We start from the raw sequence: 27,846 nt of genomic DNA, 5'->3' as shown, positions 1-27,846 counted from the left end.
GGAAAACCCTATCACCATCCTTCTCCCATGTGACTCCTAAAACTGAACAAGGTGCAGGCCAGGGGCTAGTGGGAACAGCCCAAGCCTCTTTCCTAGAAACTCGCCCCGCCCCCAATGCAGCCCGAGATGTCAGCCTTCCTTGGTGGCCGAGTCACACAGAGGACATCGAGAAGCGAGTTGTCCTCTAGGAGTCCCTGGTCTTCTTCACAAAGCTGTCATGCAGGAGAAAACAGACCCCAAGAAACATGCAAAGACCCTCCCACAATTGTAAGAATATTCTCATGTGAGTTCAAGATGGAGCAGGGACCTCACTGAGGCAGCTGAAGTCTGGCCACTTCAGGTTCCCAGCCTCCTGTGAAGTTGGTACTACCAAGACCCCAGTGGGACCCAGGCGGGGCCCAGGAGGGACCCAGGAGGGAGCCCGGCGGGACCCAGGTGCAGCCCAGGAGGGGCCCAGGCCAGACCCTGGCTCCATCTTCCATATTCAGAAATGACAAAGACAGTGTTCACCTGCACCTTCCATCAGCCACTCGTCAAACAGCCCTCCTTCCAAGAGGTTCTAGCCAAGCCTTCTCTCTGGCAGCTAAAAGATTCTGCATGTGATCCTGGTCTTTCCTTTTGCTTCTCCACCTGACCCGGAACAGGAGCGAGCTCAGACACCCCTGCAGCTCAGGGGCCCATTCCCTGTCCCACAGAGGACTCAGGGTGAATTCTGTGTCTTTCCATAGGACAGAGAGGGCAAGGGGGCAGGGGAAGTAGTTATACAGACACACACACATCCCCCCATGTCCTGTGGCACCATGCCAAGCACTGGGGGTACAAACAAGGGCAGGAGCTTATAGTCTAATGGGAGGAAATGCAGACAACTCTACCCAAACAAGACAGAAAGTAGGTGAAGGTGTTCTGAAGGGGGAGAGAGTTGGGAAAGGTGTCCTCCAGGAGGTGGGATTTTAGTTGGGACCTGAAAAAACCAAGCAAGCCAGAAGGCAGAGGAAGGCCAGAGCCAGGGAATGGGGGGCCGGAGCCAGGGGATGGGGTGCCAGAGCCAGGGAAAGGGGGGCCTTGTCTGTGGGCTCGCCAAGAAGCTGGGCCTTGGGTGGGGGAGGGAGAGGTGAGGAGGCTGGAGAGGTGTGTGGGGTGGGGGGAGGGTCCTGAAGGCCCAGGGCAGTTCTGGGTCTTGCATCTGAAGGAGGGATGGTCAGGGTTAGGTGCTCATTGGGGAAGACAGTGAGCTGTTCAGACTTGTGCTTTAGAAAATCGCTTTGACAGCTAGGTGGGGGGTGGACCAGAGAGGGAGAGGCCTGAGGCAAGCAGACCTGGGCAGCTGTGGCCACAGGCCAGGGGTGAGGTGATGAGGGTCTGCACCAGGGTGGGGACAGGGCCAGAGGAGAGAAGGGGCGTGTCTGAGAGATGGCACTACTGGCAGAAAGGACAGGCCTTGACAAGAGTCTGGGTTGGGGCAGGGAGGGCCAGGGTCCCAGCAGGGTCCTCCCCCACCCCTCCAGAGAGCCAGCTGTGACTACAAAGGATAAGAAAAACAACACTTGAGCAAAACCGGCTGAGGGGATGCAGCCCCTCGGCTCACTTCCTCTCTCTGCTCAGCTTCGGTTTCCAGGGTTTCAAGGGCGTCCCTCCCTTGACTTTAGCTCCATCTCAGTGCCCATCAGTCCTTCCTCACCTCCAGTCTCAGCCGATCATCTAGTCCTCCCTTCAGGGGCAGCTCCTTCCTCTCCAGGGATCCCTCTCTTTGACCCCATCTTGGGGTCACAGGCCATGCACATTTGGTCACTGTCTAGAGTGAACCCTCCAATTCCACAGACAAGGCAACACCCTGGAGGGTCCTTGTGGGAAGAGGGAGAGCGGGCACCCCAACTGGACGGTATCGACAGAAAGATCCATTTGCGTTTCTGTGGCCCCACCCTGTGGTGGCCAGCTCAGCTTGACTGGTGGGCAGGGACCCCTCTTCTCTGGGCTGGGGCAGGTCATGGCTGCTCCTCCACCTTGGTGGGTCTTCTCCCCATCCCAATGGGGTCTGGAGGCCCCTAAGGCCTGGACCAGCGATTAGAGGCCATTTCCCTCCTGTTTACAATAGCTTCTCTGCTGGTTTATCGGCTTGTGTGGAAGGTTTCCTTCCTCTTATGATCGATCTCTGGTTATTTCCATCTTTTCCCCTTAGATTCATCTGGGGCTAATCTTCTGACTCCTTTAATGGCAGTTTCCCATGCAGCTGGACCCCAAAGCTATCTCAGCCATCTCATTTCACTCGTATCAGCCTCTGCTCCCAGCGACGGCTGGGGCCCCAGCTGGATGCCACTCTCCTGTGCTTCGGCCCAGTGAATCTCCAGAGAGGCTGGTGCCCTGCCCTAGCTCCCTCTGCTCCCCAGCTCTCCAGCATCGCACCCCCCGAGGCTGAGCCAGCCAGAGCCAGCTTCTGTGGCACAAGGCGGAGTTGGGGAGGGGAGGCAGAGCTGAGTTCTGCTGAAAGCCCAGGGATAAGCTTGTGCAGCCCTGGGAGAGCAGAGCAGTTGATGGAGGAGGCAGGCCTGAATCAGCTCTTTAGGGCTTCGGAATCTTGGGGACTCTTATTTTAATCTTCTTTTTTCTCCGCTGGTACCCAAATACATTGTGTGCAGTGGATCAGCCACTGCGCAATTGTTGAGTGCCTACTGTATGCCAGGTTCTCAGAGCTCCCAGTCTAATGGGCACATAGAGGCTGTAGACAGAGTAGGTGAAGGGCAGTAGAATCTGAAGGGGAGAGGCGCACACAGAGGAAGGGAGGCTACCCAGGCCTTCCTCAGCTGAGTCTAGAAGGAAGCCACAGAAACCAAGACGCAGAGATGAGAAGGCGGTGCTCCAGGCAGGGGGCAGCCGGGGCAAGGGCACGCAGCCAGGAGTTTGGGGGGAAGGGGGTCGTGCTTGAGGAACATCAGGAGGCCGATGTCCCTGGATCCGAGGATGTTGAGGGGAGTGTGGTGTCAGAAGCCTGAAAAGGGAGAACAAGGCCCTATGAAAGGCTTTGAACGGAGCATCCTGGAGGTCACAGGGAGTGGCTAAACGGAGAGTGGACTGGAGGGGAGAAGACCCTGAGGCAGGCAGGTCGCCCCCTATAGCCATGGTGACCATCTGGGCCTGAGGCGAGCCTTGTAGCATCGGGAGGACCATCCTAGTGGGCGGAAGGAGAAAGAAGCAAGAAATGTTGTGGAGACAGAAGCAGGGAGATTTAGCCCCCAACTGGCTGGGGGGCGGGGTGGGGGGGGAGGCTCGGAAGCTGATGCCAAGCTTGGAGGCCTGGGAAGCCGGGAGGAGGAGGAGGGCGCTTCCTGTCATCTCTCAGTCAGTGGAGAAACCATTTCTCAATTGAGAGGCCGGCCGCCAGAAGAGGTTTTCTCCAAAACTCACACTCTTGATGACCACAGGGAGCCAGGACAAATGTTCTGTTACGAGGATTTTAGTCAGAGGAGAAAAGAGGTTTCTTTGTGTCAGGTGGAGGAAAAACCACATTTCCCAAAACATGTTTGTTTTCCACCTTCCTCAAACCTGGAGGGAATGTGTGCCTCACCATTCTGTGCAGGGTCAATGGGCGGATGCCTCATGCCACGGGCCAAGTCTCTCCCTCTTTCTGGGCAGCCTCAGTTTCCTCTTCTGCACAGTGAAGGGGTGGAATGCCTCCTCTACAAGGCCCCTTCCGGCTCTAGTCCCGTACACAACCATTTCTCCTAAACTGAATTTCTAAAGCCAGAAGAACCGTCGTGTCTGGGCCAAAGCTGAGCTGCCAGAAGTTAGTGTGGCAGGAGCTGCAGACCACGGGGGCCTCCCTGGGCCTGCTGAGGCTAGAAGTCACAGGGAACTAAATAAACAAACTCAAGCTTGGGAGAGCGAGTGGAAGGGTATGCCCTGGACCAGGGAGGGTGTACGTACAAGCAGAGCTCAGGGACAAAGCCCAGAGGCAGTTCATCAAGGCTTCTGGAAGCCCACTGCCTCTACACCCCTTTAAGTGTGCTCAGATGTGATCGAAATGCACACAGCACCTTGTAAGGCTGAATGCAGACCAGAACTGGGGAGTTTTGTTTTTACTTTCAAAAATGGTTAGCAAGTCTCAGCAGCTGGAAAACAAAGACGTGCTTCATTTTTAAAGTGAGCATCTTGCTGGGCAGCTTTGGCTCTGCTTCAGGAGGAGGCAGTTGCCATGGCGATGTCATAACCCAGAGAAGGGCTGGGGGGCTGGGGGGCTGGGGCTGTCTACCTTGTTTGGATGCAGAGCCGGTCTGCATCCTCCGAATTCAGGCCAGGCCTACTGAAGGGAGGCTCTGCTCTGAGCTGCGGGTCTCCTGAGTCTTGGCTGGCTAATACATTTGACCAGGGGTCAGCCGCTGGTGTTCTGCTCTCTGGGGGACACGGGTAGCCCCTCCGGGAACCGGACTATGCAAAGGTGTAGGGATGAGAAATGGAGTCCTGAAGGGAAGCAGCATGCAATCATCCTAAAAATGGACAGTGGAAGCAGGGTAAGAAGGGGTTTCAATGTTAAATCAAGCCAACAAGCCTTTATTAAGTGCCTACTGTGTACTGGGCACCAGGCTAGGCTAGAGAAGCTTACGTTTTGTCATAGAAGCTATAAGAAACCACTAAAGATTTGGGGGCAGGCGAGTGACATATTCAAATCTGTATTCTCATATGGTTTCCAGGAATGCACTGGGACCAGAAGAGAAGATTGCTGTTTCTTAGAATAAAATGAATCTCCGAGCATGCCTACATTGACTATCTTCTCCAGGCAAAGCTAATTAAGAAGGAAATTCAAATCCATTTTTGTTTTGAATGTGTTTACTCCCCACTAAAGTCCTCTTCCACTGTCTTATCATGGGGTACAGGAGACCCAAAGGTCTTGAGGGCTCTGGCTGATCCCTCTAAGCCAGCAAGGGACCAATGCCCAGTGAGAAACACTGTGACCAGGAACTGAGAAGCAGACTAGCTTGGGTTTGAAAGCAGTGAATATTTTAGCCCCAGCAACTCACAGGAAAAGCCCTCCTAAGGCCCAGAGGGACCCGTGTCTGGATAAATCAAAAAAGGAATAGGTCAGGATGTTGGGCCCTGCCCACGAGAACCACAGTAACTGGACTCGCCAGCATCACTGTGGCTTTGACTGGGAAATTTTGGCTCTGCTGTCTGAGGCCAAGTACTCAGCCGCATACATGATGATGAAAGAACTGCAGGCCTGGTATCACAAGCAGAAAGGAAAGATCTGTTCTGATTGACGCCATCAGACCCCGCTGTGCACAAGGACATAACGTGATAACTGCACCAAGCGAGAGTTGTGTCTGATTTCTAAGATTCATCCTGGAGTATGGCTGGCCAGGGACTCTTGATGGAGGTTACTAGAATAAAGTTTCTGATGCTGAGCCAACCAAGGCCTCCCCTACCTTCACTTTATCCCAGCCATGAAATGGGCTTTAAAGGATATTAGATTGGGAAGGAGGAGTGAGGAAGGCTTCGAGTTCCCTTTCTTCTGTGTCTTCCCACTCAGGTGGATAATGGAACCCTCCTCCCTTCCCCCAACACTAGACATTCCCTTCATTTCCTCTTCCAGAGGAAGAGCAGCAGCCCCACTCCAGGTCACAGAAACAGAAGTCTAGCCTTTCTCACAAGAAAGTCAGTCTGTGCCATTCCAAGATGGTGAAGGTGGAAGGGAAATTGTTTACAATTCAATAAGGGCCCTGGAACTACAAATACAAAATGAAACTATGCCATCAGAAAGTTCACATCATACCAGAGGGGAGCCAACAGGTACACAGATAATGTGGAGACAGGGAGAGAGAGACAGAGAGAGAGGAGAGAGAGACAGAGAGACAGAGACAGAGAGAGAGAGAGGGGCAGCAATGAGGGAAACCTGGGAAGGCCTTTTGGAAGAGGTGGCCTATAAGCCAAACTTTGAAGTATTCTGAGGAGGCAAGGTGAGTGGCACACACATTCCAGGCATGGGAAGTAGATAATCTTGCAAAAGCATGGAGGTGAGAGATGGATTTTCAAGCTCAGAAAGCAACCAGTGGGAGGATGGCCAGAATGGGGCATGTAGGAATTGTCTGGAATTAGGGTTCGGGCTGGAGCAAAATTGTCAAGTCAAGCAGTTGGGACTTTATCCTGGGGACAATAAGGAGCCACGAGAGTTTCTTGAGTGTGAGTGTGACCTGTACTTTAAGAAGATCCCTGTGACTGCCAAGTGGAAAGGCAGATTGAAGTAGACACATTTGAGGCAGGGCGAGCAATGAAGAGAATACCATCATTATCCAACAGGAGACGATACAGGCCCAAAGAAGGATGTCAGCTGAGCGAGTGGAGAGAAGGGACTGGTTCTGTGGAGTGGGTGGGAGTGAGGCTCGAGGATAGCCCTGAGCCTGAGCCTGGTAAGTGGGCATGATGGTGCCCCATGAGGGAGGTAGGAAGATGAGAGACTTGAGGTGACTCCAGGTCATCTGGGTGTGCTGGGTGGTTGGCAGTGTAGGCCTGGAACTCAGCCTCATTTGTTCCCGGGGCCCAGCCATCATCTCGGTGACACTCATTCCTGGGTCTCTGTGTAGTATACAAAGGCAGCCAGGTAGCTCAGTGGATAGAGTCAGGAAGACCTGAGTTCAAATCTAGCCTTATTGGCTATGTGACTCTGGGCAAGTTACTTCACCTTTGTGTGACCTGCAAGGAGATCCAAATGCTGCCCAGCGGTCTTTCTGCCACTTCTCTGGGCCCTCCCTGACACACACTCATTCGGGTGGAGGAACAAACCAGGGATAGAAGTGCTCTAATAGTCAGTCAGATGGCTCAACCCAGACTCCAAGTACAGGGTTTCGGTCTCAGCTCTGCCATGTGACCTCAGGCAAGCCTCCACCTCCTCCATCAGCTCTGGGCACATTTCCTCAGGAGGCTTTGCTGAAATGAATGGAATAAAACACTTTGTCTTCTGGTCATCTCCCTGGGTCAGAAGAACAGAGCCAGGGACAAGGGCTTGCCTGTCCAGGCCCCGACCCCGCCCCAGTCTAGACTCACGCTGAACCTCTGCGCCAGGCTACTCACCTTCCCAAATTATCCCAGAGCACCCTTGATGGACCATCTGCACTGCTATCCAAGCGATCTGAAGCCCAAATTGAATACCTTGGACAGCTGCTCCAAGGCCCTCAGGCCAGGAAAAATAGGTGCGCGTTTCCAAGAAAAAGTCCCTCCCTGTGTCCTCATCGGATCTCAGGTCCTCTCCTCCATCGGCCAGGCTCAGGAGTAGGGGGAGGGTAATGGCTCGGCGATAGCGACCTGGTGAGCTAGGGCCAGGCTGGCGCTTGCTGAGGGGGCTCCCTGCTTGCTCGATCATTTATCCCACGGAACCTCGGTGAGCACCGGAGTGGAGAGATTGAGGCTGAGGCTCCAGCCCGGGGGATGCTCCCACCTGTGGAGCTGGGAAAGTACATGGGGGTGGAGAACTGCCCCTCCCTTCAGTCGGCTGCCTTTCCACTGTCCTCCCACAGAGGGCCAGGCCTGTCTCCTTCTCACCTGCCTGAAGTGATGGGCACGACCGTGAGGACTTCTGGGTAAGACCTCAGTGAGAAGCCATAAGGGATAAATACGTCTTCCCCTTCCTGGTTCTCCACTGACATTACTATTTACAGGGCCCTAATAGGACTCCATGTAAAATCTTGACAAACGCCCCTCAGTGACAGCAAAGCTTGTGGAGGCAGTGCTGTTCAGTGGTGAGGGCACCAGGCTTGGAGGCCAGAGACTTGAATCCCAATCCCACCTCAGACTCTAGCCGGTCTTGTGACCCTGGACAAGTCCCTTAGCCGCTTTGTGCCTCGGTTTCCTGACGCACAAAATGGAGGGAGGAAAAATTGAATGTACTTTAAGGTCCCTTCCACATCGTTGGGGCTGTCCACCGTATGAAGGAATGTTTACCGATGCTCTTTGGAAAACCTCAACCGAGGCCGTTCTTAAATGAAAAATGCCAACTATTATTAGGGGGTGGGGGATGCTCCAAATTGCAAATAATTAGGGAAACTAACTTTGTGGCAATTGTAAAGTTGCAGCACACTCACCTGATTTGTAGAGATGAAAGAAAAGAAAAATGACAGTTGTTGGAGGGGCTGTGGGAGGACAGGCATGCCACTACATGGTTGGTGGAGCTGCAATTTGGTCTGGCCAGTCTGGAAAGCTGTTTGGAACTGTGCCTTCACAATCACTAAAGTGCACCTGCTTTTGACTCAGCGACCTTACTATTAGGCCTATGCCCCTGAGCAGTCAAGGATAGAGGGAAGGACCCATGTGGACATGAATTTTTAGAGCATCAGAGAACTGAACCAAGAGAGGTGCCCATCATCTGGGAAAAGGTTGAACAAGGACAGGGATGGTGTTGGATTTGTTGCACAATAAGAAAGTAGGAACATTGTGGAACAGGGAAAGGCCCATGTGGATTTGTGCAGAGCAATGTGGTAGGACCAGGAGCAGTAGCCGTACGCTTCTGACAACAAAAATGTGGAAGCAAAGAACCCTCAGAGACCTCAGGATCCAGCAAAGCTCAGCCTACTTGTGACTTCCAAGACCGGGCAGGTGGAGACACACCTGTCTCCCAGGCTGGGCAAAAAGGCCCCAGTGCATTCTCAGAGGTGGCCGGTGGGCTGGGTGGTTTGGGCTGACTGCGACTATCTGTTGTGTGGGGGATTCCTGCAGGGAGGGAGCAAGGGCACAGGTTAGGGTTTGGTGCCTAGTTCTAGACATGGGGGAAAGTGCTTGGATATTTCATACACTGACTAATTAACTCTAAACAGCCACCAGACCAGACCAGGTCTGGAATCAGAAGTTTCCAACAAAGAAGTCCCATTTGTGAGGATCGGTGTGGGGGGCTCTCTCTAAGGCCGGCATGCTTGTCTGCGGCTGCTTAGGTGTCGCTGCCTATGGGTGGAGAGAAGGTGAACGTGACGCTGGGCCCGATCCGAGGGGTGGGATTGGTGCAAGGCCTGTGGAGAGAGAGACCTCCTTCTTTCCTTGAGTCACACATAAGGAACAGCAGTCCCAGGCCCCTGCACACGTTGTTCATTGTGCCACCTTGTGACACCTATGAATATACTTAAGTAGAAGACATCATACACAGGCTGCAGTGTGTCACCCATGAGCAGCACCCCTGACAGAGACCTCACCACTGGGCTGCCGAGCCCTCCAAGGCCCTCAGTGTTGGGGTGCATCCTCCTCTATGCTTTGCCAGGGGCCTCACAAGATGGATGGGCCTAGATGGGCCACTATCTGTGTTAGTGAGTGGAATAGTCACCTCAGTGAGATGCAGACCTGCTGGAATGCGTCAGCACAACTGATGAATTTCTTGTTGTCCCGAGGTAGGGAGGTATGGGTACCAGGCTAAGAACTGCTAGCCTGCCGATGTGATCTGCCCCAGGATGCGGCCTCCTCAGTGGCGAGCTCACAGGTCTGTGGATGTGACTGTCTCTGGCTCTGTCCCCCTGTGAACTGTCTTGGGTCACCACCACTAGTGATCCTCAGCCCACATTATGCACACGTGTGTACGGGCATGAGGGGGACACGGGGAGGACGCTTGGGAGAACCTGCGTGACCAGGCAGATGTCCCCACTGGTCCATGTCCTGGGCCCAGCCTCATCGGTGGTCCTGGGTCTGAGCTGGATGACGGCTGCCGAGCAGACGCACTTTCATACACACCTTATTCTTTTTGCTCCTGGGCAATGTAAGTAAACCGAGCAAATGACAGTCGGGCAGGAAGAGCCACTGAGCCTGTCCAGCTCCTGAAGCAAAATCCGATTAGTCGGAGTCATGACCTGCGTGTCCACCTCCCCACACCTGGATCAGCTGGCCTGCAATCAGCCTTTGTGTTCTTTTGACATTACCTAACTTGGCAAGCCTAACGGAGCCCCCGCAGTGCGGCCCTGGCAGCTTGCAGCACCCCCAGCGACCGGAGGGGGTGAATCGCTCACTTTTGTTCCCCCAGAGGCACCCTTGAGACTGCTCACAACCCACCTGGCAGGGTTCCAGGAAGGGCTGGGGGAGGAGGCACCGCCAGGAGGTGGAGCCAGCCAACCCTTCGGGCAGCCAGGGGCCAGAACCAAGGAGAGACAGGCCCGGAGTGCAGATGGACAAGAGTCCGAGTCCCAAAGGAGGCTGGAGAGAAGCAGGGTCAAACAGGTTCAGGACAAGATTGAGGTGGACGAGGAGACCCAGGGTTCAGGCAGGAGTCACTGGGAACCGGAGAAGTAATGACGAGTCACACCAGACCGGAAACTCTCTCAGGGTGGGATGTCAGGCCAGCTTCGGCCCCTTAGTCCATGGGCGCCATGCCCATGACCCCTTCATGACAGGCAGGAGGTGGATGGGACCCCGTGTGGAAAAGCACCCAACAAGTGGGTTTGTGCCAATCTAGACAAAGCACTCCTTGCCTGGGCCATGATCATGCAGAGAAGGGAAGTGACAGCACAGGGCCCCTCCCACCCAATGTGGGGCTGCTGCTCTGGAGTGACGCCCCCCCCAGACAGCTGCTGAAGCAAGGCAGACCCCCCCTGAAACCCTGGAGCCAGGGGCGGGGTATCCCCAGTGCAGCTTTTCTCAAAGGAATGTCTCGGGCCAGGGAGGCTTCCCGAGGGCCACTGCAGGCCTCTCTGGACAGCTGACCCTCCTGCAGGACAGCCCTGGAGGGCCTCGGGTCTCCTTCTGCCTTCTTTGGTGGCCCCTGAGGGTCCGTAGGTGCTTTGAGATCCTTCTCCCAGGACATAGCCCCTGCTAAAGGAATCACAAGTCACAGGCTGCAAGCCCCTGACCCAGCTTGCAGCACTGGCCCAGTGACCACGGTCCAGCTCCCCTCAGCCCTCGGGGAGGGATCAGAGAGAAGGTGGTGGCCAGATTCCTGTTCTTGCACTTCCTAGGTAACCTGAGTGGTCATTCACCCTGGGCCACGTGGGCACATGTTGCATCCTCGTGGTCACAAGGAAACGACCCATGAGCTACGTGGCCTCCCTCTGACTCATGGAAATCTTTCCAGACGTTCTGAGGCTGCTCTTAATGGCTTGCTCTTCCTCAATTATTCAAGGGTTTCTCTTGCCAGGGTTCAATTAGGCTGCAGAGATTTGAACCAGACAGAAGCATTCGTCCTTGCCCCAGCTTCTCCCTCTCAGAGGGGCTGGGAAGGGGGAGCCCTCTTCCCTTTCACTAGCAGGAAGAGGCCCCTGGGGCTGGCACCGCCTTCGATTTTGTACCTGGGCTCACTCACCCTCTGAAGCTCCTCTTGTGTTGACCAGGATGTCCCTGAGGGCCCTGCCCAGGGGGGTGAGTAGCGGGGATGCATGAGGCAGTGGGCAAAGGCTGTGCCCAAGCTAGGCACAAAGCAAAGAATTGCTTCCCTAAGGCCAGTCTGATGTGTGTCTGTTGCTGGTTGTGGGAGCTCAGATTTCCTGGAGGGCTTGGGTCAGTGGGGAGCTGCAATAGCCCTCCGAGTGCCCTTTGAGTGCCTGCTGGGCATAGGTGCCATGCTGGGAGGATGCTGGGAAGGGCAGTCTACAGCAAAGACATAATCCCAGCTTTTTGGAGGTTCATCACCATGTCCTAAGGGACAGAGCAGACAGCAGGGGCGCAAGCGCTAGAGATGGTGACAAATTGTAGATGTGAGCCAGGGAGCATAGCTAAGGCCAGCTCCCCACTTCTTCCTTCCCAGGGTACATCAGTGGGTACCCCTGGCCCCCACAGGCCCAGGCAGAGCCAGGCAAAGCAGATAGAGGGTCCTGCCTGAAATGGTCCTTCCATAGGACTGGTGACAAGTGGGCCTGTTCATAAAGGAAGGATGGGACAGTCAGCACCACCCACTTACATGGCCAATTATTAAGCACCTAGTGTATTATTAAGACACTGGGCTAGGTACTAGGGATTGATACAGCAGAGTGGGTCAATGATGTCAGCCGTGCAGATTGTAACTCATGCCCAGCTGCCCGCCTGTGCGTCCTCATCTATTGAGAAGTGCCCTTGGCTCATCAGTGGATGCAGGCCTGGGCTCCTCCTGTTTAGGGGGCTCTGGGGCCACTTCGGAATCACTAAGTCAGATTTCCAGGATCAGAAACATTGGCTTGGCTCTGAATTCTACCTGCATCAATACTTCCACTTGTGCCATGACCTTCCCATTCCCTTGATTAAAAGACAACTGAGACAAGCTGGCAGGCCAGCCCAGACACGCTGAGCAGCGGGCTTTCCCTTCAGACCTTCCCAGGGAGCTGGGCCCAGGACAGCCCGAGGCCTGAGCACACACAGCCTGCGGGCTTTCTGGGAAGGGGGCACTGCTGGGAACCCATGTGTACAGCGGCAGCCCTCTGCTCCGCACTAATTGCTGGCACTGGAAGTGGCCAGCTTCTTCTGTCCATCCCAAATGGGATTAAGAGCACTCATCCTCAGCGCCACAGCCCTCTGAGGGGCTCAGGCCACGGGTCTATGAAGCTGGAACCCGTCCCACCATCGATCCCCCCATCTGTCCGCCCGTGGGCAGTGGCACATGATGTAACCGGGGCCAAAGTGCTCATATTTCAGGAAGGCAGACCCTGGGAGCGGGGAGCGGAGGAGGCTCATGGGCCCTGACGTGGCAAGCCGGCCGCCGTCCCAGCCCATCTGGAGCAGTAACCCAGAGGGGAAACAGTACCACCCCGCTCCCTGCCGTGGCTTCTGGGAAGTCCCTTTCATGCATGAAGAACTGCTGAGCCCACGTGTTCCTTGGGGATCTGGCCGGTGATGCTCGTGGGACAGAGGTAGGCAGGTATGAGCCCCCAGCCCCCATGGCAGTGTCCCGAGGTGGGCAGCTCCCTCCGTTTGTCCGGGGTTGATATCCTATGGGAGGGCAGGTGGAGAGGACTGGGTACTGCTCCTGAGGACAGGCCTCCTGACCTATAGAATAATGAGGAAAGGGAGGAGAAGGGAAGTTACACGGACCCTGGAGTCCGTCCAGACCACTGCCCCGAGCCATCTCACAAAAGGCACAGGGCAGCACAGTGTCTAGTGCAGAAGCCCCAAGGCAGCCAGACCAGGGTCCATATCCCGTACCAGACGCTTCCCAGCTGGCTGACCATGGGCCAGCCACGTCGGGCAAGCCTGCCTGCACCTTGGCTTCTCCCTCTTACAAGGAGTGTGAATCGCTGATGAAATCACAGCAGGAATGAGCTTGGAGAACCATAGCGCCTTCTGGGAATGTCGTTAGCTATTCCTGTGATTTCCACACTGACATTGGCCCTGGAGAGGTCTGTGACCCCGTCACAGGGAACGGCCTGATCTGTGGGGAATCCAGACCTCACTAGATCCCCCAGGGGAGCAAGGAGACCAGGCTGGAGGTGCACTACAGAGGGTCAGAGAGTGGGTCGGTCTTGGAGGGCGTGGCTCAGACGCAGTTGGCACCAGGCTGGGGAGGGCTAAACAGAGATGCCCCGATACTCAAGGTGCCCGAGGAGGACCCACCAGAGGGGCCTAGAACACTGCAGGGTTTTCAGAGTATGTCATTTATGGGTTGGGTTTTTAGACATGTCCTGACCCTGTGGGCCCCTGGGAAGTATAACTTGTTTGAAGGAGAGAGAGTTGAACTACCGGAGTGAACAGGATTGCTGGGGAGGGGAGCAAGAAGACCAAGGAGAGCCCGTTGGGAGTCACTGGCCCAAAGATACCAGGGAAGGGATGGGTTAGTATAGGAGCAGGGTAAGAGAGATTGAGAACCAAGAAGGGACAAGGAACAGAGAGGGGAGGAGGAGAAGGAGCAGGAGGAAGGGAAGGAGAAGGAGGGGGAAAAGGAGGGGGAAGAAGATGGGGAGGAGGAGGGGGAGCATGAGGGGAGGAGCAGGGGGGGAGCAGGGGAAGGAGGAGGGGGAGAAAGGAGAAGCAAGAGGAGCAGGAGCAAGAGAAGGAGGAGAGAGAGAGCAGAAGGAGGAAAGGGAAGAAAAGAGGGAGGAGGGAGAAGAGGAGAAGGAATAGGAGCAAGAGGAGCAGAGGGAGGAACAGGAGCAGGAAGCCCAGGGCAGAGCATCCTTGGAGGCTGAGACAGAGCTGACAAGAAGCCTCACCCCAGCAGGTGCAGGAGGTGCTGGGAATGGAAACCCAGAGGCCCAGGGGCGGTAGTGAAAGCACAGGCGTGGACGTGCAGCTTCTCAGTGACAAGACCTGGGGAAAGGGGGCAGGTGAGGCCTGGGAGGAGGGCTTTCCCCAGGGCCCCAGGGATGCCAGCACCTCCCCCAGCCTCAGTCAGAGGCTGATTCTGGGCTGTTCTGAGCAGGAGCCAGAGAAAGGACCGAGACACCAAAACTGCGGTGGTGAGACCCATCTTCCAGGTCTTTGGCTGGGCCCTTTTATTTCTCTGTGACTTAGCTTCCTCGTCTGTTAAATGAAAGGAAGACAGATTGATCCAGAAAATTTCCTACAGTGGGACTGGGTGCTTCCTGAGGACTCCCTAATCTGTGATAATTACAAGGACAGGTTGATTCCTTGAAGAATTGGGGCTAGTATTTGGGGAGTAATTCTCAAAGGATCTTTGGTTTCATTTATCCCTCTAGTCCCGCTCTGATGCAGATCACATCCCTCTCTGGCCTTAGGGACATGGTCTACATGAGTCACTGGGACCAACCTTCCAGGAATGAGCTCTCCAAACTTAAGCAAGCCTGTCCTCAAAAAAAGACAACCCAGTCTCTTGTTGGGGCTCTATTTGAGACCTGTCCAGCTCGGGTAGGACCTGCCAGACAGACACAGACGGATGGATAGACGAATGGATGGAGGGATGGATGGATGGATGGATGGAGGGATGGATGGATGGATGGATGGAGGGAGGGAGGGAGGGAGGGATGGATGGACGGTGGGATGGAGGGAGGGAGGGATGGATGGATGGATAGACGAATGGATGGAGGGATGGACGGATGGATGGATGGATGGATGGATGGATGGATGGATGGATGGAGGGAGGGAGGGATGGAGGGAGGGAGGGAGGGATGGAGGGAGGGAGGGATGGAGGGATGGACGAATGGATGGAGGGATGGACGGATGGATGGATGGATGGATGGATGGATGGATGGATGGATGGAGGGATGGATGGATGGATGGATGGATGGATGGATGGATGGATGGATGGAGGGATGGATAGATGGATGGATGGATGGATGGATGGATGGATGGACGGTGGGATAGATAGATTTTTGGAAGGATGGATGGGTGGGTGGATAGCTGGGTGGATAGATGGACACCCCAAGAAGTCAGTGCTTGTTGTATCCCTATCACTGTTCAAAGTGTCATAGAAAGAACAACCTGAAAACAAAAGGGCCCTGCCCTCCTGGAGTTTACTCTCTAAAGGCGGAAGACAAAACATAAAGGGAGCAGGGAGGAGGAGGTGGTGGCAGAGTGGATGGTGTGGAGGAAGAGCATTCTGGAGAGGGGATAAGGATAAGGATGCACAAGTGTGCTTGGTCCTTCAACACCACTCTTACATCCTGGTCCTTCCTTATGTCTGAAGAGCACAAGGAGAACCTTTAAGACTTTGCTTCATGTTTAGCAAGACGTGGCCTAAATCTAGGAATTGGCAGGTATTGGGCCCCTTTGCTGAGCATCGGCTGGCAGGCCACATGCCAGTGAAAGAATGAGTCTAGTCTGGTCACCCAGCGAGTCTCTGGGGCCTATTTCCATATATCACCATTGATGGCAGAATCAGAACTTTTGCTCACTGGGCAGAGCTTTGTGTGCGAGGGACAGGGGAGCTGGACGTTGGCCTGTTTCTGGCCACTTTCCCAAAACATCACCTCCGCTTTATTGGCCAGTGCATCTCTCCTTAAAGACAGAGCCTAGAGGCTCCAGCCCCATCTTCTGCAGATCAGGAAAACCAAAGTCCAGAGAGAAGGGACTTGTCCAGCCAGAGCCCTGGAGGCCTTGGCCTCCGAGATGAGCTGAAAGCTCTGGAGGAAGAGAGGGCTCGCAAAGGATGATCTTGCAGCGCTTGAGGGCTGCCAGTGGGCTGGGGAAGGACTCAGCCTTGCACTGCTTGGCCCCAAAGGGCAGAACCAGGAGCTGGGGGAAGGGAAAGAGGCCGGGTTTAGACGGGAGCAGGTAGACCTCCTTGTTGGAGGCCTGGAGAAAAGACCAGACAAGCCAAGGAGCAGTGAAAGGGTAATGCATGATGTCATAGCCCTTGTATATCACCAGAGTGCTCAGACCCAAGATCATGCTGATTACAATGCTACCAACAATGTATGAGAGGAAATTATTTTCTACAAGTTCCAGGAGCTTTGCTTTTTACATTTGAAGTATTTTGCCAATTTTACAGGTATGCAGTGGTCCCTCAAAGTCACTTGAATTAGAATTTCTTCTTTGGTTAGGGAGGCTTGAAATGTTTTGAAACCGCTCTTTGCCATGTTATTCCTGGTACTCTAAATATGGGTTGTAAAGGAAATCTCAGGAGATGCACCTCAGCCTTGGAAAGACGCCCACCCGGTTGCCCAGGGCCCTCCAGGCTTTCATTGAGAAATGCCTTTTGTTTCATACTGAAGGGATTCTTCGTTTCTCCCTCTGGTCCCCGTGTTAGAGCAGGCCTGTTCTTGGGGAAGCGCCCCTCCATGCCTCTTTGTCCTGGACACTTAGCGGTCAGGGTTCTCACCAGCTGTGCCAGCTCACATTCCTGATTCACATTTGCATTTTTAGCATTGAGGGGAATGAAGATATTCTGGCTCGGGTTCTAAGTTGAGTCTGTGGCTGCATTACACACGGGAGGCGGGGGGGTGGTCAGCTCTCTCTGTCAGGGAAGGGTTTGCTAGCAGGTCACTGATTCCACTGAGAGCCACCCTGGAAAGCCTGCTCTGGGGCAGACGGGGCACCCAGAGCCTCTCAGGCCAGATTTTCAGGAATGTGTTCCAGAGACCACTGCCAAGTTCCCATCTGGAGGGAGAACCTGGTGACAAGAAAGCACAGCTGTTTCCAGCTCATACATAGCCAGGGCATGAAACGAGAGATTCTGAAAGAACAGGACCCCACCCAGCAAGGAATAAAGGGTCAGAGTCCCAGGGTGTCAGAGCTGCAAGAGACCTCAGAGACTGCCCATTCCCTGAGGAAAAACTGAGGCCTGGCCTGACATCCAGGACTAGCCTTCCTGTGTTCCCTTGGGAGCCGATACTTAGCTTTCTGTGGAGGCCAGAGAGAATGAACACAGCCCTTGTTGGAGAGGATGGCCCTGCTGAGGGAGGCTGCCCCCCAACAATCACTGAGGAGGGCTGTCTCACCCAGCCCCTGAAGCCCTGTCTCACCCTCCGTTCTGGGCCCCCAGGCTCCAATTTGGCTCCTGGGAAAAAGAACTGGGATGTTTGGTCGCTTCCAAGGTCCCAGAGGTTTGTGGGGCACTTGGTATGCCCGACAAGGAAAGCCCTATAGCTGTGGCGATGCCCATTTTATAGATGCCGACACTCAGCCTGGGTGGCTTGCCTGTGCCCACCCATCTAGCTCTCATGACTCCCAGACCAGCCTCCATGCCCTGGATCATTCTCCCTCAGGTCTTTCTCTTGGCTAAGAGAAGCCCGTGCACGGACTTTGCGGCCCTCTTTCCAGGGTTTCTCCATCCCAAATGATGCATCTGAGCCAAACGGACTTACTCTGGGCTCTCAGCAGAGGACAGTCACTTGCCCTTGGGCCTCCACCTAAGTAGCCCCCATGTACTCACGGTCCCTCTCCTCAGCCCCTTAGAATTCCAGCCAAGTGCCCCTTCCTTAGAGGAAGCCCTTCTTGACCTCTCTCGAACACTAATGCCCTCCTTACATTTCTTTGTGTCTACTCTTTACCTAATTCTCTAGGTACTCACTCCTTCCCCAAGTCCTGTGTAAGCTCCCTGAGGCCAGGCACTGCTTGGTTTTGATTCTGTATCCCCCATACCTAGTGTGGTGTCCCACACACATAGTAGAAGCTTAATGTGTGTGATTTGGTTCAGAGTGGATTGGAACGCTTTGGTTTGGAAAGGACTGAAAGGAACTCGCTTCAAGGCCTGCAGCTTCCCCGCAGCTCCCCACTGGCCACTACACCTCGCTGTTCGGTCGTCCTCCTGCTCAGTCACTATCTGTGGGATGATTAGAAAAGCTTGTGTAGCTTTTAAGCCACGGGGCTCCTTCAGAATAAGTGGTGGCCCTGCAGAGAAACCACTCCGCAGCCCCATTCTCCTGACTCTGTCCTTGGCAAATGCGATCCCTGTCTCCTCCAGGGCTCTTCACTCTAAAGATAATTGGGGGTCAGAACAGCTTGAGTTCTGCCCGAGAAAGCAAAAACAGCTGGAAAAGCTCACAGCCCCACCTGGCCAAAGGAAAATGGGCCCCCGCCCTACTTGGCGCAGGAGGATGCTGTGCACAGAGGCAGCGATATTGTTGGATGGAGATGTGAATGACTTACTGACATGATAATGTTTTACAGAATTGCACATGTGCAGCCTCTGTCTGATTGCTTACTGCCTAGGGGTGGGGAGGGAGGGATAGAATCGGGAACTCAAAACGTTAATTTTTTTTTTTTAAACGTGGATATGGGTCACCTCTCTGCTTTTAAAATCAGCTGTTATTAGGTTAAATAGCAGTGTCAGACAGGTTGATTTTGAGATGTTCAGGCCAACTAGGGTAGCTAGGTGGTACCATAGTGCATAAAGCACGAGGTCTAGCGGCAAGAAGATCTAGGTTCAAATCTAGCATCAGACACTTACTAGCTGTGTGACCTTGTGCAAGTCACTTCACACTGTCTGTCTCCGTTTTCTCACCTGTAGAATGAACTGAAGAAGAACATGACAAACCACTCCAATGTCTGCCCCAAATAAAACACAAAAGGGGTCACAAATGGTTGAACGTCAGGAAGGGGTGAGGGGAGGGAGGGAAAGAGAAATAAAAATTGGAACCCAAAACTATAAATAAAAATGTTTATTACCAAAACCAGAATTGAACATGACTGAAAACTGAACAACAAGGACAACTCTAGCAGGAAGTGTCCAGCAGGCAGGTGGGCACGTAGGTCTGGTCCTCAGTCTGACAATCATCCCAATTCTTTGAGAAAGAGGGAGGAAGGTTAGTCAGGGCGATTAGTGGTCACCCTGACAATACCCTACATGCCTGGTGCTGATTTGACGTATAGATGTCTCCTCTGATTCTCCCCTCCCCCACTGGCTGGTGTTCCTCCTGATTCTTTGGTGTTCACCTGTCCCGGCCCAGGCAAGCACCTGGAAGGCGGGGACTCTTTTGGCTTCAGAGTCCCAGGCTTGCCTCAACAGCACCTTCTAATGGGGCTGAGGAATGTCAGGAGGCCTCAGGGAGAGCCCTCCAGGGACCCGTCTGTGCATCCTATGTCTGTGGGAGGGCTTGGGAGAGTGACTCAGGCTGAGGACCAGGCTCTCAAATGGTATTGGGAGGGATGACTCAGAGAGACCCCAGATCATAGAAGATGCTGGGAAGCCTCTCAGGCAGGACCCAGGAATCTCCCAGTGGAGGCAGCAGCCTACTTGGCCGCCTTCTTCTCCTTTTTCTTCTTCTTCTCCTTTTTCTTCTTCTTCTCCTCCTCCTTCTCCTCCTCCTCCTTCTCCTTCTCCTCCTCCTCCTCCTTCTTCTCCTTCTTCTCCTTCTTCTTCTCCTTCTTCTCCTTCTTCTTCTTCTTCTTCTTCTTCTTCTTCTTCTTCTTCTTCTTCTTCTTCTTCTTCTTCTTCTCCTCCTCCTCCTTCTCCTCCTCCTCTTCCTCCTCCTCCTCCTTGTCTTCCTCCTCCTCCTCCTTGTCTTCCTCCTCCTCCTCTTCCTCCTCCTCCTCCCCTTCCTCCTCCTCCTCTTCCTCCTCCTCCTCCTCTTCCTCTTCCTCCTCTTCCTCCTCCTTCTTCTCCTTCTCCTTCTTCTTCTTCTTTGAAATCATGTAAAACATCCCCATAGTAGTCATTTTGTATAAGGCTCAAATAAAATAAAAAATGAAAGTGGAAAACAGCCTGCTTCCATCTGTGTTCCATCAATACCAGTTCTCTCTCTGGAGGTGGACAGCCTGGTTCATCCTTAGTCTTCTGGGATTGTCTTGGATCCTTGTATGGCTGAGAATAGTTAAGTCCTTCACAGTTCTACATCAAATGATATTGCTGTCTCTGTGCACCATGTTCTCCTGGTTCTACTCACTTCACTCTACATCAGTTCATACCTGTCTCTTCAGGCCTTTCTGAATCCTCCTGCTTGTCCTTTCTTACAGCACAATAACATCCCATCACTATCATGTACCACAGCTTGTTCAGCCATTCCCCCATGGATCGGCATCTCTCTGATTTCCAATTCTTGGCCACTTCTATGACCCTTCTGCCCCCGTCGCTAGGCATTGGGGCAGCCTCGCTCTAGCTTCCAAATATAGAACCATGCCAGGGACGATGACATTCCAGCCTTGGGAGGGAAGAGCCAGTGTCTGCTCCCCTTCTGTGGCCCCCTGCTGTGAGCCAGCCTGGGTCCTTAGCTGAGGTTCTATAAGATAGGGGTAAGTGAAAGGTGAGGGTGGGACAGAGCAGCTTTGCTCATGGTCCTGTGTCTCTTTGCTTTTCCAGGAGAAGCAGTGTCCTCTGGAGACTCGCCATGGAGAAGTGCTTGTGTGCTGTCCTTCTCACTGTAAGTACAAGGAAATGATGGGGCCTAAGTTCCCCACCCCTCAAAAGTGCAAATGTTGTCACATTAACCTGCAATGTTGTTGTTGGCATGGACAGTCATTGTCTACCAGAAATCTCAGAGCCGGACAGGACCTGGCAGCCCCGCCGTCTGACCCACGCCATGCCTAATCAGAATCCCCCCCGGAACATGCCCAGAGTGTTCATCCAGAGGCTCTTGGAGACTTCTAAAGAGGCTCCCCAGGCCTCTGTTGGGGTCTCTCCAGTCAGTGCTCTGGGGCCAAGCAGAATTAGTCTGATACCTTCCCTCCATGAATGAACGAATGGATGGATGGATGGATGGATGGATGGATGGATGGATGGATGGATGGATGGATGGATGGATGGATGGATGGATGGATGAAGAGGCATTAATTCAGTGCTTACCACATGCTAAGCACTAGAGGTACAAATATAAGCACATGGCAGCCCCTGCCTTCCAGGCAGACAGCGCATAAGGCCTCACACTCAGAGAAGGGTAGGGGAAGGCAGAGGAGGGGAGAACAGTTGGGAAGTGTCCAAGAAGCGGCGTGGAAGCTCAGTGCCTCCCACTACAGCTAAAGCATGAGGCCAGATCCCAGCACAGGAGCCTGAATAGCTGCTCCCCTGAATGCAACCCCAGGTCCCAGCAGCTTCTTGGGTCACCTCATCACCAGACTGAGCTTGCATAAGCTCAATAAATGTCCAGATCTTTTTAGAACAACTGCTGTTTAGTCACGACTTCCCCGCCCTCTACTTAGGACGTTAATATTTTGGTCCCAAGGGCAAGACTTTCCATTGATCCCTACTGAATTTCATCGCACTGGATCCGGGTCCTTTTGGATGTTGTTGGCCTTGTTCTAAACAGTGGAGTGACCCCCGAACTCGCAAAACTGTCCCTGCCCTCAGGGAGATCGCAGTCTCATGGGGAAAGAGGAGAGTCCAATAACAAAATCCACGTAAGACTGACATCGACTCAGAGGGAAGTCGGCATTTGGCCTGAGTCTTGAAGGAAGCCAGAAGACAAGTGAGCAGCAAGATGCAGTTGGGAGGTGGAGGCTGGCCTCCCTGGATCACAGCGTGTGAGACAGAGGGCGGCAGGAGGAAGGTGGGGTGGGAGACTATATCTGCCACAGCATTGATGGGAGTTGGCTGGAGGTGATTGAATAGAGGTGGATGTGGTCACCCCTACTTTGGGGAGCTCACATTGACTGCTGAGAGGAAGATGGACCAGAGGGAGGCAGAAAGCCCTACCTGCAGCTGTGGCAATGGCTCAGCTCCAGGTGAGGGGGGGGCTTCCCTGGGGCAGGGGCCATGTCAGAGAAGAGAAGGGGGTGCGTGCCTGAGATGTTCTGAAGGTGCAGATGACAGCCTTGACAACCTAATGGAAATGGGGTCATCCTGGGTCACTAGGAAGATGGTGGTGCCCTTGACAGTGATGGGGAAGTTGGGCAGGGGGGAACTGGGATTTGGGGAAAATGTGAGTTATGGCATCTAAGCTTAGTGTCATCTACAGATAGGAAGATTCTGCCACCTATGCCTTTATCTAAGTCACTGATACTTAAACAATGTCAACTAGCTCAAGGCCGAGCACAGATCATGTAGCACGGGCCTGAGTTCAAATCCAGCCTCAAATGCTGACTAGCTGTGTGGCCTCGGGCAAGTCATTTAATTTCCTCCACCCCAGTTTCCTCATCTGTAAATGGGCACCAGAATTGCACCTCCCTCACAGGGTTGTTGGGAGGATCAAATGATACCATCTGTAAAATGCTTTGCAGACTTCAAAGCCCTGAACAAGCACGGGCTACTATTGCTGCTGCTGCTCTCCTGCACACCTCCGGAGAGGGCACCATCAGCAGCTCCGAGCTCTGAAGGGCCAGACTCTCCACAGCAATAGCATGAGGCCTTTGCCAAAGATTGGGCCAACATCCAAACACACTCACTCGTGTCTGACTCTCCCTGAATTCCTTCAGGGCTCTCTTGGTAGAGACATTTCCCTCCCAGCTCATTTGACAGATGAGGAGCTGAGGCAGACAGGGTGAAGTGACTTGCCCAGGGTCACACAGCTAGGAAGTGTCTGAAACTGGATTTGTACACAGGTCTTCCTGACTCCAAGTCGGGGTGCTCTATGCACTATGGCGCCCCCTAGCCATCCAGTAGTAACCCTGTCCCAAAAGAGAGGAGGGGGCTGGATGAAGAAGGGCTTCCCCTCCCCCCTTCTCGTCTCTTCAATCACTGCATCTCTTTCTAGCCATTCACCAATGATCTCCATAATGACCCATCCTAGAACTTCCACAGCAAAGTCAAATTTGTAGATGCCCAAGAGGCCTTTGGATGTAAAGAGATGGGGTTTTAAATGGTGCATTTTATTCAAATAAAGGTCAGTGTGTCTTACAAATGGACAAAGGTCATTTTGGATTCTCTCGACCAAGATCAACACTACTACCAGCCAGTCCATATTTCAACCCTTCCTGAACTTGTTGGTCACCAGGTGAGCTAAGGGATGATCTTGGCTCCAGAACTACATGGGCCTGGCCCCAGAAGGAATGGGCTAGCCTGGCCCCAAAAAGAATGGGCTAGCCTGGGCACAGAAGGAACATGTGAATCTGGTCCCAGAAGAAACCTGTAAATCCGGCCCTAGAACTACATGAGCCTGGCCCCAGAAGGAATGAGCTAACCTTGCCTCGGAAGGAACACATGAACCTGGCCCCAAAACCACATGAGCCTGGCCCCAGAAGGAATGAGCTAACCTTGCCTCGGAAGGAACACATGAACCTGGCCCCAAAACCACACGAGCCTGGCCCCAGAAGGAATGGGCTAGCCTGGGCACAGAATGCTGAGCTGCCTCCTCCCAGCAAGTCCTGCCCTGCTCGTCCTCTCCGGGTGTTTCTCTGTAAAGAGTCTCTGATTTTTCTGTCCTTCTGGTTCCAAGACTCTTCTCAGTCTGTTCAGCTGGTGAGATTTTATGGAACAAGCAGGAGAGCTGAGGTCATTTGACACCCTTTGGGTCCTTCTTTTCCCACGCACAACTGGCCATCCAGATAATTTAGTGCCTGAAGCAGTTGGTCTGGCCTGGGCAGAGCAGCCTGGCCAAGGCGTAGGCTGTGTCCTGATGGCCCACAGGGTCAAACAGCTTTCCCCTGCTCCACTTTCAGTGATGCCATGAGTTCCCACAGATTCTTCTCCTAGTGATGACCAGGGTGGAGACTTTCCTGGGCACCACAGTGTTGACAGGGGAGAGGTAGATGCAGCTCATGCAGCATCGGGTCCCAAGATCTTCACCCACCGAACCCTTGTGCTCCTGGGGAACATAGCATGCTAAAAACCCTTACTGCATCAGGGAAAACAGGGGCTTGGCCAGCCCAGAAATGGAATGGGCACGTCCCAGCAGGGAGACCGGGAAAGGGGACAATGTGTTCCTGCTGGTCTGGAAAGGGGGAATCCCCCAAAGGAGCATGGGACAGTGGAGGGGCTCTGAAAGCAGCTCAGCCGCAGGCTGGTCGTTGCAAGGTGAGCCCCGCCGTGCATTCCGCCAGGGCAGGCTGTTTCCCAGGGTGGGTCTGTGTATTTCACGGGGTTGGGGGAGCAGAAGAATACCAGCGATGCAGATTTAGTGCCTGAGATGCCTTTTAACTGCAGAGGTTCAGCCCCGTTGTCTTGGAATTAAAGGAGGCGTGCTTACCTGCTCCAGACATGAGAATGCATGGTGTCTTTTTAGTTGTTCTGAACATTTCTAAGAACTGACAGCATTTCACCCATTTCCTGAAGCACAGGAAAGGACTTTTGGGGGGGGGGCTCCTTCCTACTGCTCAGAATGCCTTGACTTTTGCCCCTATTCCTTCCCCTTGGGGAGCACCCCTGCCTGTTACCTGGGCAGATGACTGCCATGCTGGGCCAGGGGGCACTCGGGCTTGGTGGACGGGTCCGCGCTGCCTGTAGCTTCCCGCAGCTGCTCCATGAAGGTTTGGGAGCACTGGGCAAGCCTTAGGGGCCGTCCCTGTATCAATTTTGTTTTGTTGGTTTGTGGAGTTTTGCGATCCTGGGCCAATAGCAGATTGGGTCATTAACATCACGTTGGCCTGGTGTCCCTAGGTCACATCCTCTTTGGCCTCCTGCTCCGCGTCCTTAGGCAGAACCAGAAGCCACTGGGGCAGGAGTGGGTGGGGACCTGCTGCCTGCTTCAGCCAGCCAGATGGCTCGATGCGGCCCCTGGAGCCAGGCAGTGGCTTGGTGGTTGTAGGCCTGATGTCATTGCTGGAGCTTTGGGGAGTGACATCATGGGTATGGCTGCTAAACTGCTGCATGGAACACCCCTGGAAGAGAGCTCTCTTAGGGACAACTGGACAATGGTGGTCCAGGGATGATTAGAACTCAAGACAGTGACCTGGTGGCGACCTCCCTCATCTGGATCACAGCCAGTGCTGGAAGGATTGGAGGGGGAGCAGAGGGAGGTGATCACTGTCTAGGAAAGATCTGGAATGGCACCCCTCCCATCAGTGGGAGCATCCGGTCCTTCCGGCGTGGGTCAGGCTCTCCACCCACCAGCACAGGCACAGAAACTTGAAGAAAAGGAAGGCAGCTCAGTCTGGGCCGCTAACATCCGCTCAACAAAAATAACACGGTTTTTGTCTTATCAGGTAGGCTAATCTCGGCACCTTGTTCAGCGACTGAAAAACATTTTAAACTTTAAAAAGTCTGCTTCGGGGCAGCTAGGTGGCGCAGTGGATAAAGCACCAGCCCTGGATTCAGGAGGACCTGAGTTCAAATTTGACCTCAGACACTTGACACTAGCTGTGTGACCCTGGGCAAGTCACTTAACCCTCATCGCCCCACCAAAAACAAAAACAAAAACAAACAAACAAACAAAAAAAAGGGCTTCTGTAACAGTTTTATTCCTGTGTGATACATTTGAACAGAAATAGTTTTCTTGTCCTTTGCTGTTCTATTACATTAATAAACAGATACAACTTATTTTTGACGTTTTCATTGCATCTTTCCGTTGGGCTGGAACAAATTGCTTTATTTTGCATGTGATTATAACTTTGACTAGTGCAAATTTGAATAATGCAATTACCTCACAGGATTCATTGTTCACACTAATTAGGACCTGACAATAAACTCTTGCTTATACAACTATTCATGCACATTCATGTAACCCCCATGCACACTCACTCACACCTACACACACACACACACACACATTCACCTTTCATAATGAACTGAGACCATCACACCTATTTGAGGCTCCTGATCACAGGTGGGGCCATAGTTAAGACTCTAATGCTCTTAGAGGGAGGATCCAGTGCGCTGCCACTCAACTGTGACCAGAAGCTGCTTCCCTAACACCATCTGCTGCTGTGACCCAGGTTGTTGTCATTTGCCCTTCATTCCTGAAAAGGATCGTGACATTTTGAGGTGATGTCCTTCCTGCTCCACTTCCACACATCCTGCACATCACTGATACCTAGTTTTACTTCTGCACAATCCAGCGTTAGTTCATTGTTCCGATTATCCCAGTTCCTTTTCAAAGACAGATAGGTGGGACTATGGGGGGCGGGGGGTGAGGACTGTGAGTGGATGTGAGTTGGGTGAGTGTGTGAGTAGATGGGGGTGGGACCTGCGATAACCAAGGACAGGCAAGCTCTTCTCAAGCCACCTTGGTGACTCCCAAAGTGCAGGCTGACCATGTGTTACCTCTGAGATGAAATACAGAGGCTTCTCTGGGACACCTTCACGACCTGCCCCCATCCTCCAGCTCCACCCCCAAGAAGCATTATCTCCCTGCTGGCCTTGCTCTTCCTCACTGGTCACATTCCATCTACTGCCTATACTTTCCCTTAGGAGGGGGAACTTGCATGAAGAGTAACTGCCTCCTCAGCTGTCCGGAGGGCAAGGTGCTGAAGGAATGCCCTAGACCAAGCCGTCCCCTCCCCGTCCAGCCCCTGGGAGAAGGGATGGGGAGAGAAGGCAGATTCCACCTCCTCGGACAGCAGTGTTTCTTTGCCATCTGCCGGTGTAGACAGCGGCCAGTAGCTTTGGTGTCCCAGAACAGGGCTGTCCTCAGCAGATACCTGAGGGAGGAGGGGGAGTGGAGGTCCCCTAACCAGTCTGTCCTTCTGTCCGGCTTGCCCACACCTTCGTGCTAACTAGTGCCCTTTCCTGTTTGTACAGATGCTGTCTTCTGGCCAGGCCTTCTCTCCTAATGACACAGAGCCGACCCTGGAGCCCGAGGTCTTCACTGACGCCTCTTCAGAGCGCCAGAAGATCGTGGATGCCCAGTTCAAGTGCTTTGAGCGGATGAAGAGCAAACCCCCCTACAAAAAACCAGGTACCCCTAGGAGGGGGTGGGCGGGGCCTGGGACTGTCCTGAGGACATGAAGGGGCCTCCCTCTCATCCTGCACTTCCCCATGTGCTCTCTCTCTGAGGCCAGGCCTGGGATGTCCAGCTGAGCTCCTCAGGATAGTCTTTTCCTTTGCTCAGATCTCCCCCCGATGGACACAGAAGCCTCCTTCCAGACCATGTGGGCCCAGCTTGACTTTGGGAGGGGAGAGTTGGGGCAGGTCTCTGAGGGACTGGGGGCAGGGGGGTGTCCAGGCTGCCTGGGGCCAAGCCATTCTGCCCCTAAGCCTAAGGGAATTTGAGTAGGGAAGTGTCAGCCAAGAGGCCATGAGTCAGCCTCCTCTCTTGTGTGGGGGGCCGTGGTTGGACACCTTTCCCAAGGCACACCCTCCCTGCTGATGAGATGGAACCTGGGTTTGGGCAGCATCTTCCCAGACCTTAATCTGTCACTCCAAATGATCTCCTTTTGTTTTTCAACATCCTCCAGATCGATCAATTCTTGAGAATCTGACTCAAGCCAGTTATTGGAGGGCAAGGGGGACCAACAGAGAGAGACAGACAGGTGGAAAGATAGCACGGACAGAGAGAGTGAGGCCACAGTCTGACTTCCCAACCAGGGTCAGCCAGAGCTGGACTCCGATTCTGGGCCCACTGAATTTGGGGTCAGGAAGAGCTGGATTCAGATCCCTCCTCTAACCCTTCCCAATTGTGTGACCTTGACCAAGTCACTGAACTTCCCCCACCTTCAGTTCCATCCTGTGTGAAAGGGAGGGACAATGCCCAGAACATCTCCATCCTAAGGTCACTTCAAGGCTCAAGTGTCAACAAAAAGACTCCAGCTTAAAAAAGCTCCTTCAGAGCAGAGGGTTAGAGAGGATAGGGGAGC

General features: G+C 53.6%; 1 protein-coding gene across 1 annotated transcript in view; it reads left to right on the top strand.

Moving 5' to 3' along the window:
- Positions 1-27,846, top strand: part of CALCR (calcitonin receptor) — a 117,909-nt gene that overhangs the window by 46,843 nt on the left and 43,220 nt on the right. Inside the window, exons 2-3 of the mRNA XM_043975804.1 lie at positions 20,546-20,606; positions 26,792-26,948. Of these exons, the coding sequence (XP_043831739.1) occupies positions 20,574-20,606; positions 26,792-26,948 (190 nt within the window). The 5' untranslated portion in view covers positions 20,546-20,573. The remainder of the gene's footprint in view (positions 1-20,545; positions 20,607-26,791; positions 26,949-27,846) is intronic.

The sequence above is a fragment of the Dromiciops gliroides genome, chromosome 1 (assembly GCF_019393635.1).
Source record: "Dromiciops gliroides isolate mDroGli1 chromosome 1, mDroGli1.pri, whole genome shotgun sequence".
NCBI classification, from domain to species: domain Eukaryota; kingdom Metazoa; phylum Chordata; class Mammalia; order Microbiotheria; family Microbiotheriidae; genus Dromiciops; species Dromiciops gliroides.
This window is presented reverse-complemented; position numbering and strand designations above follow the sequence as displayed.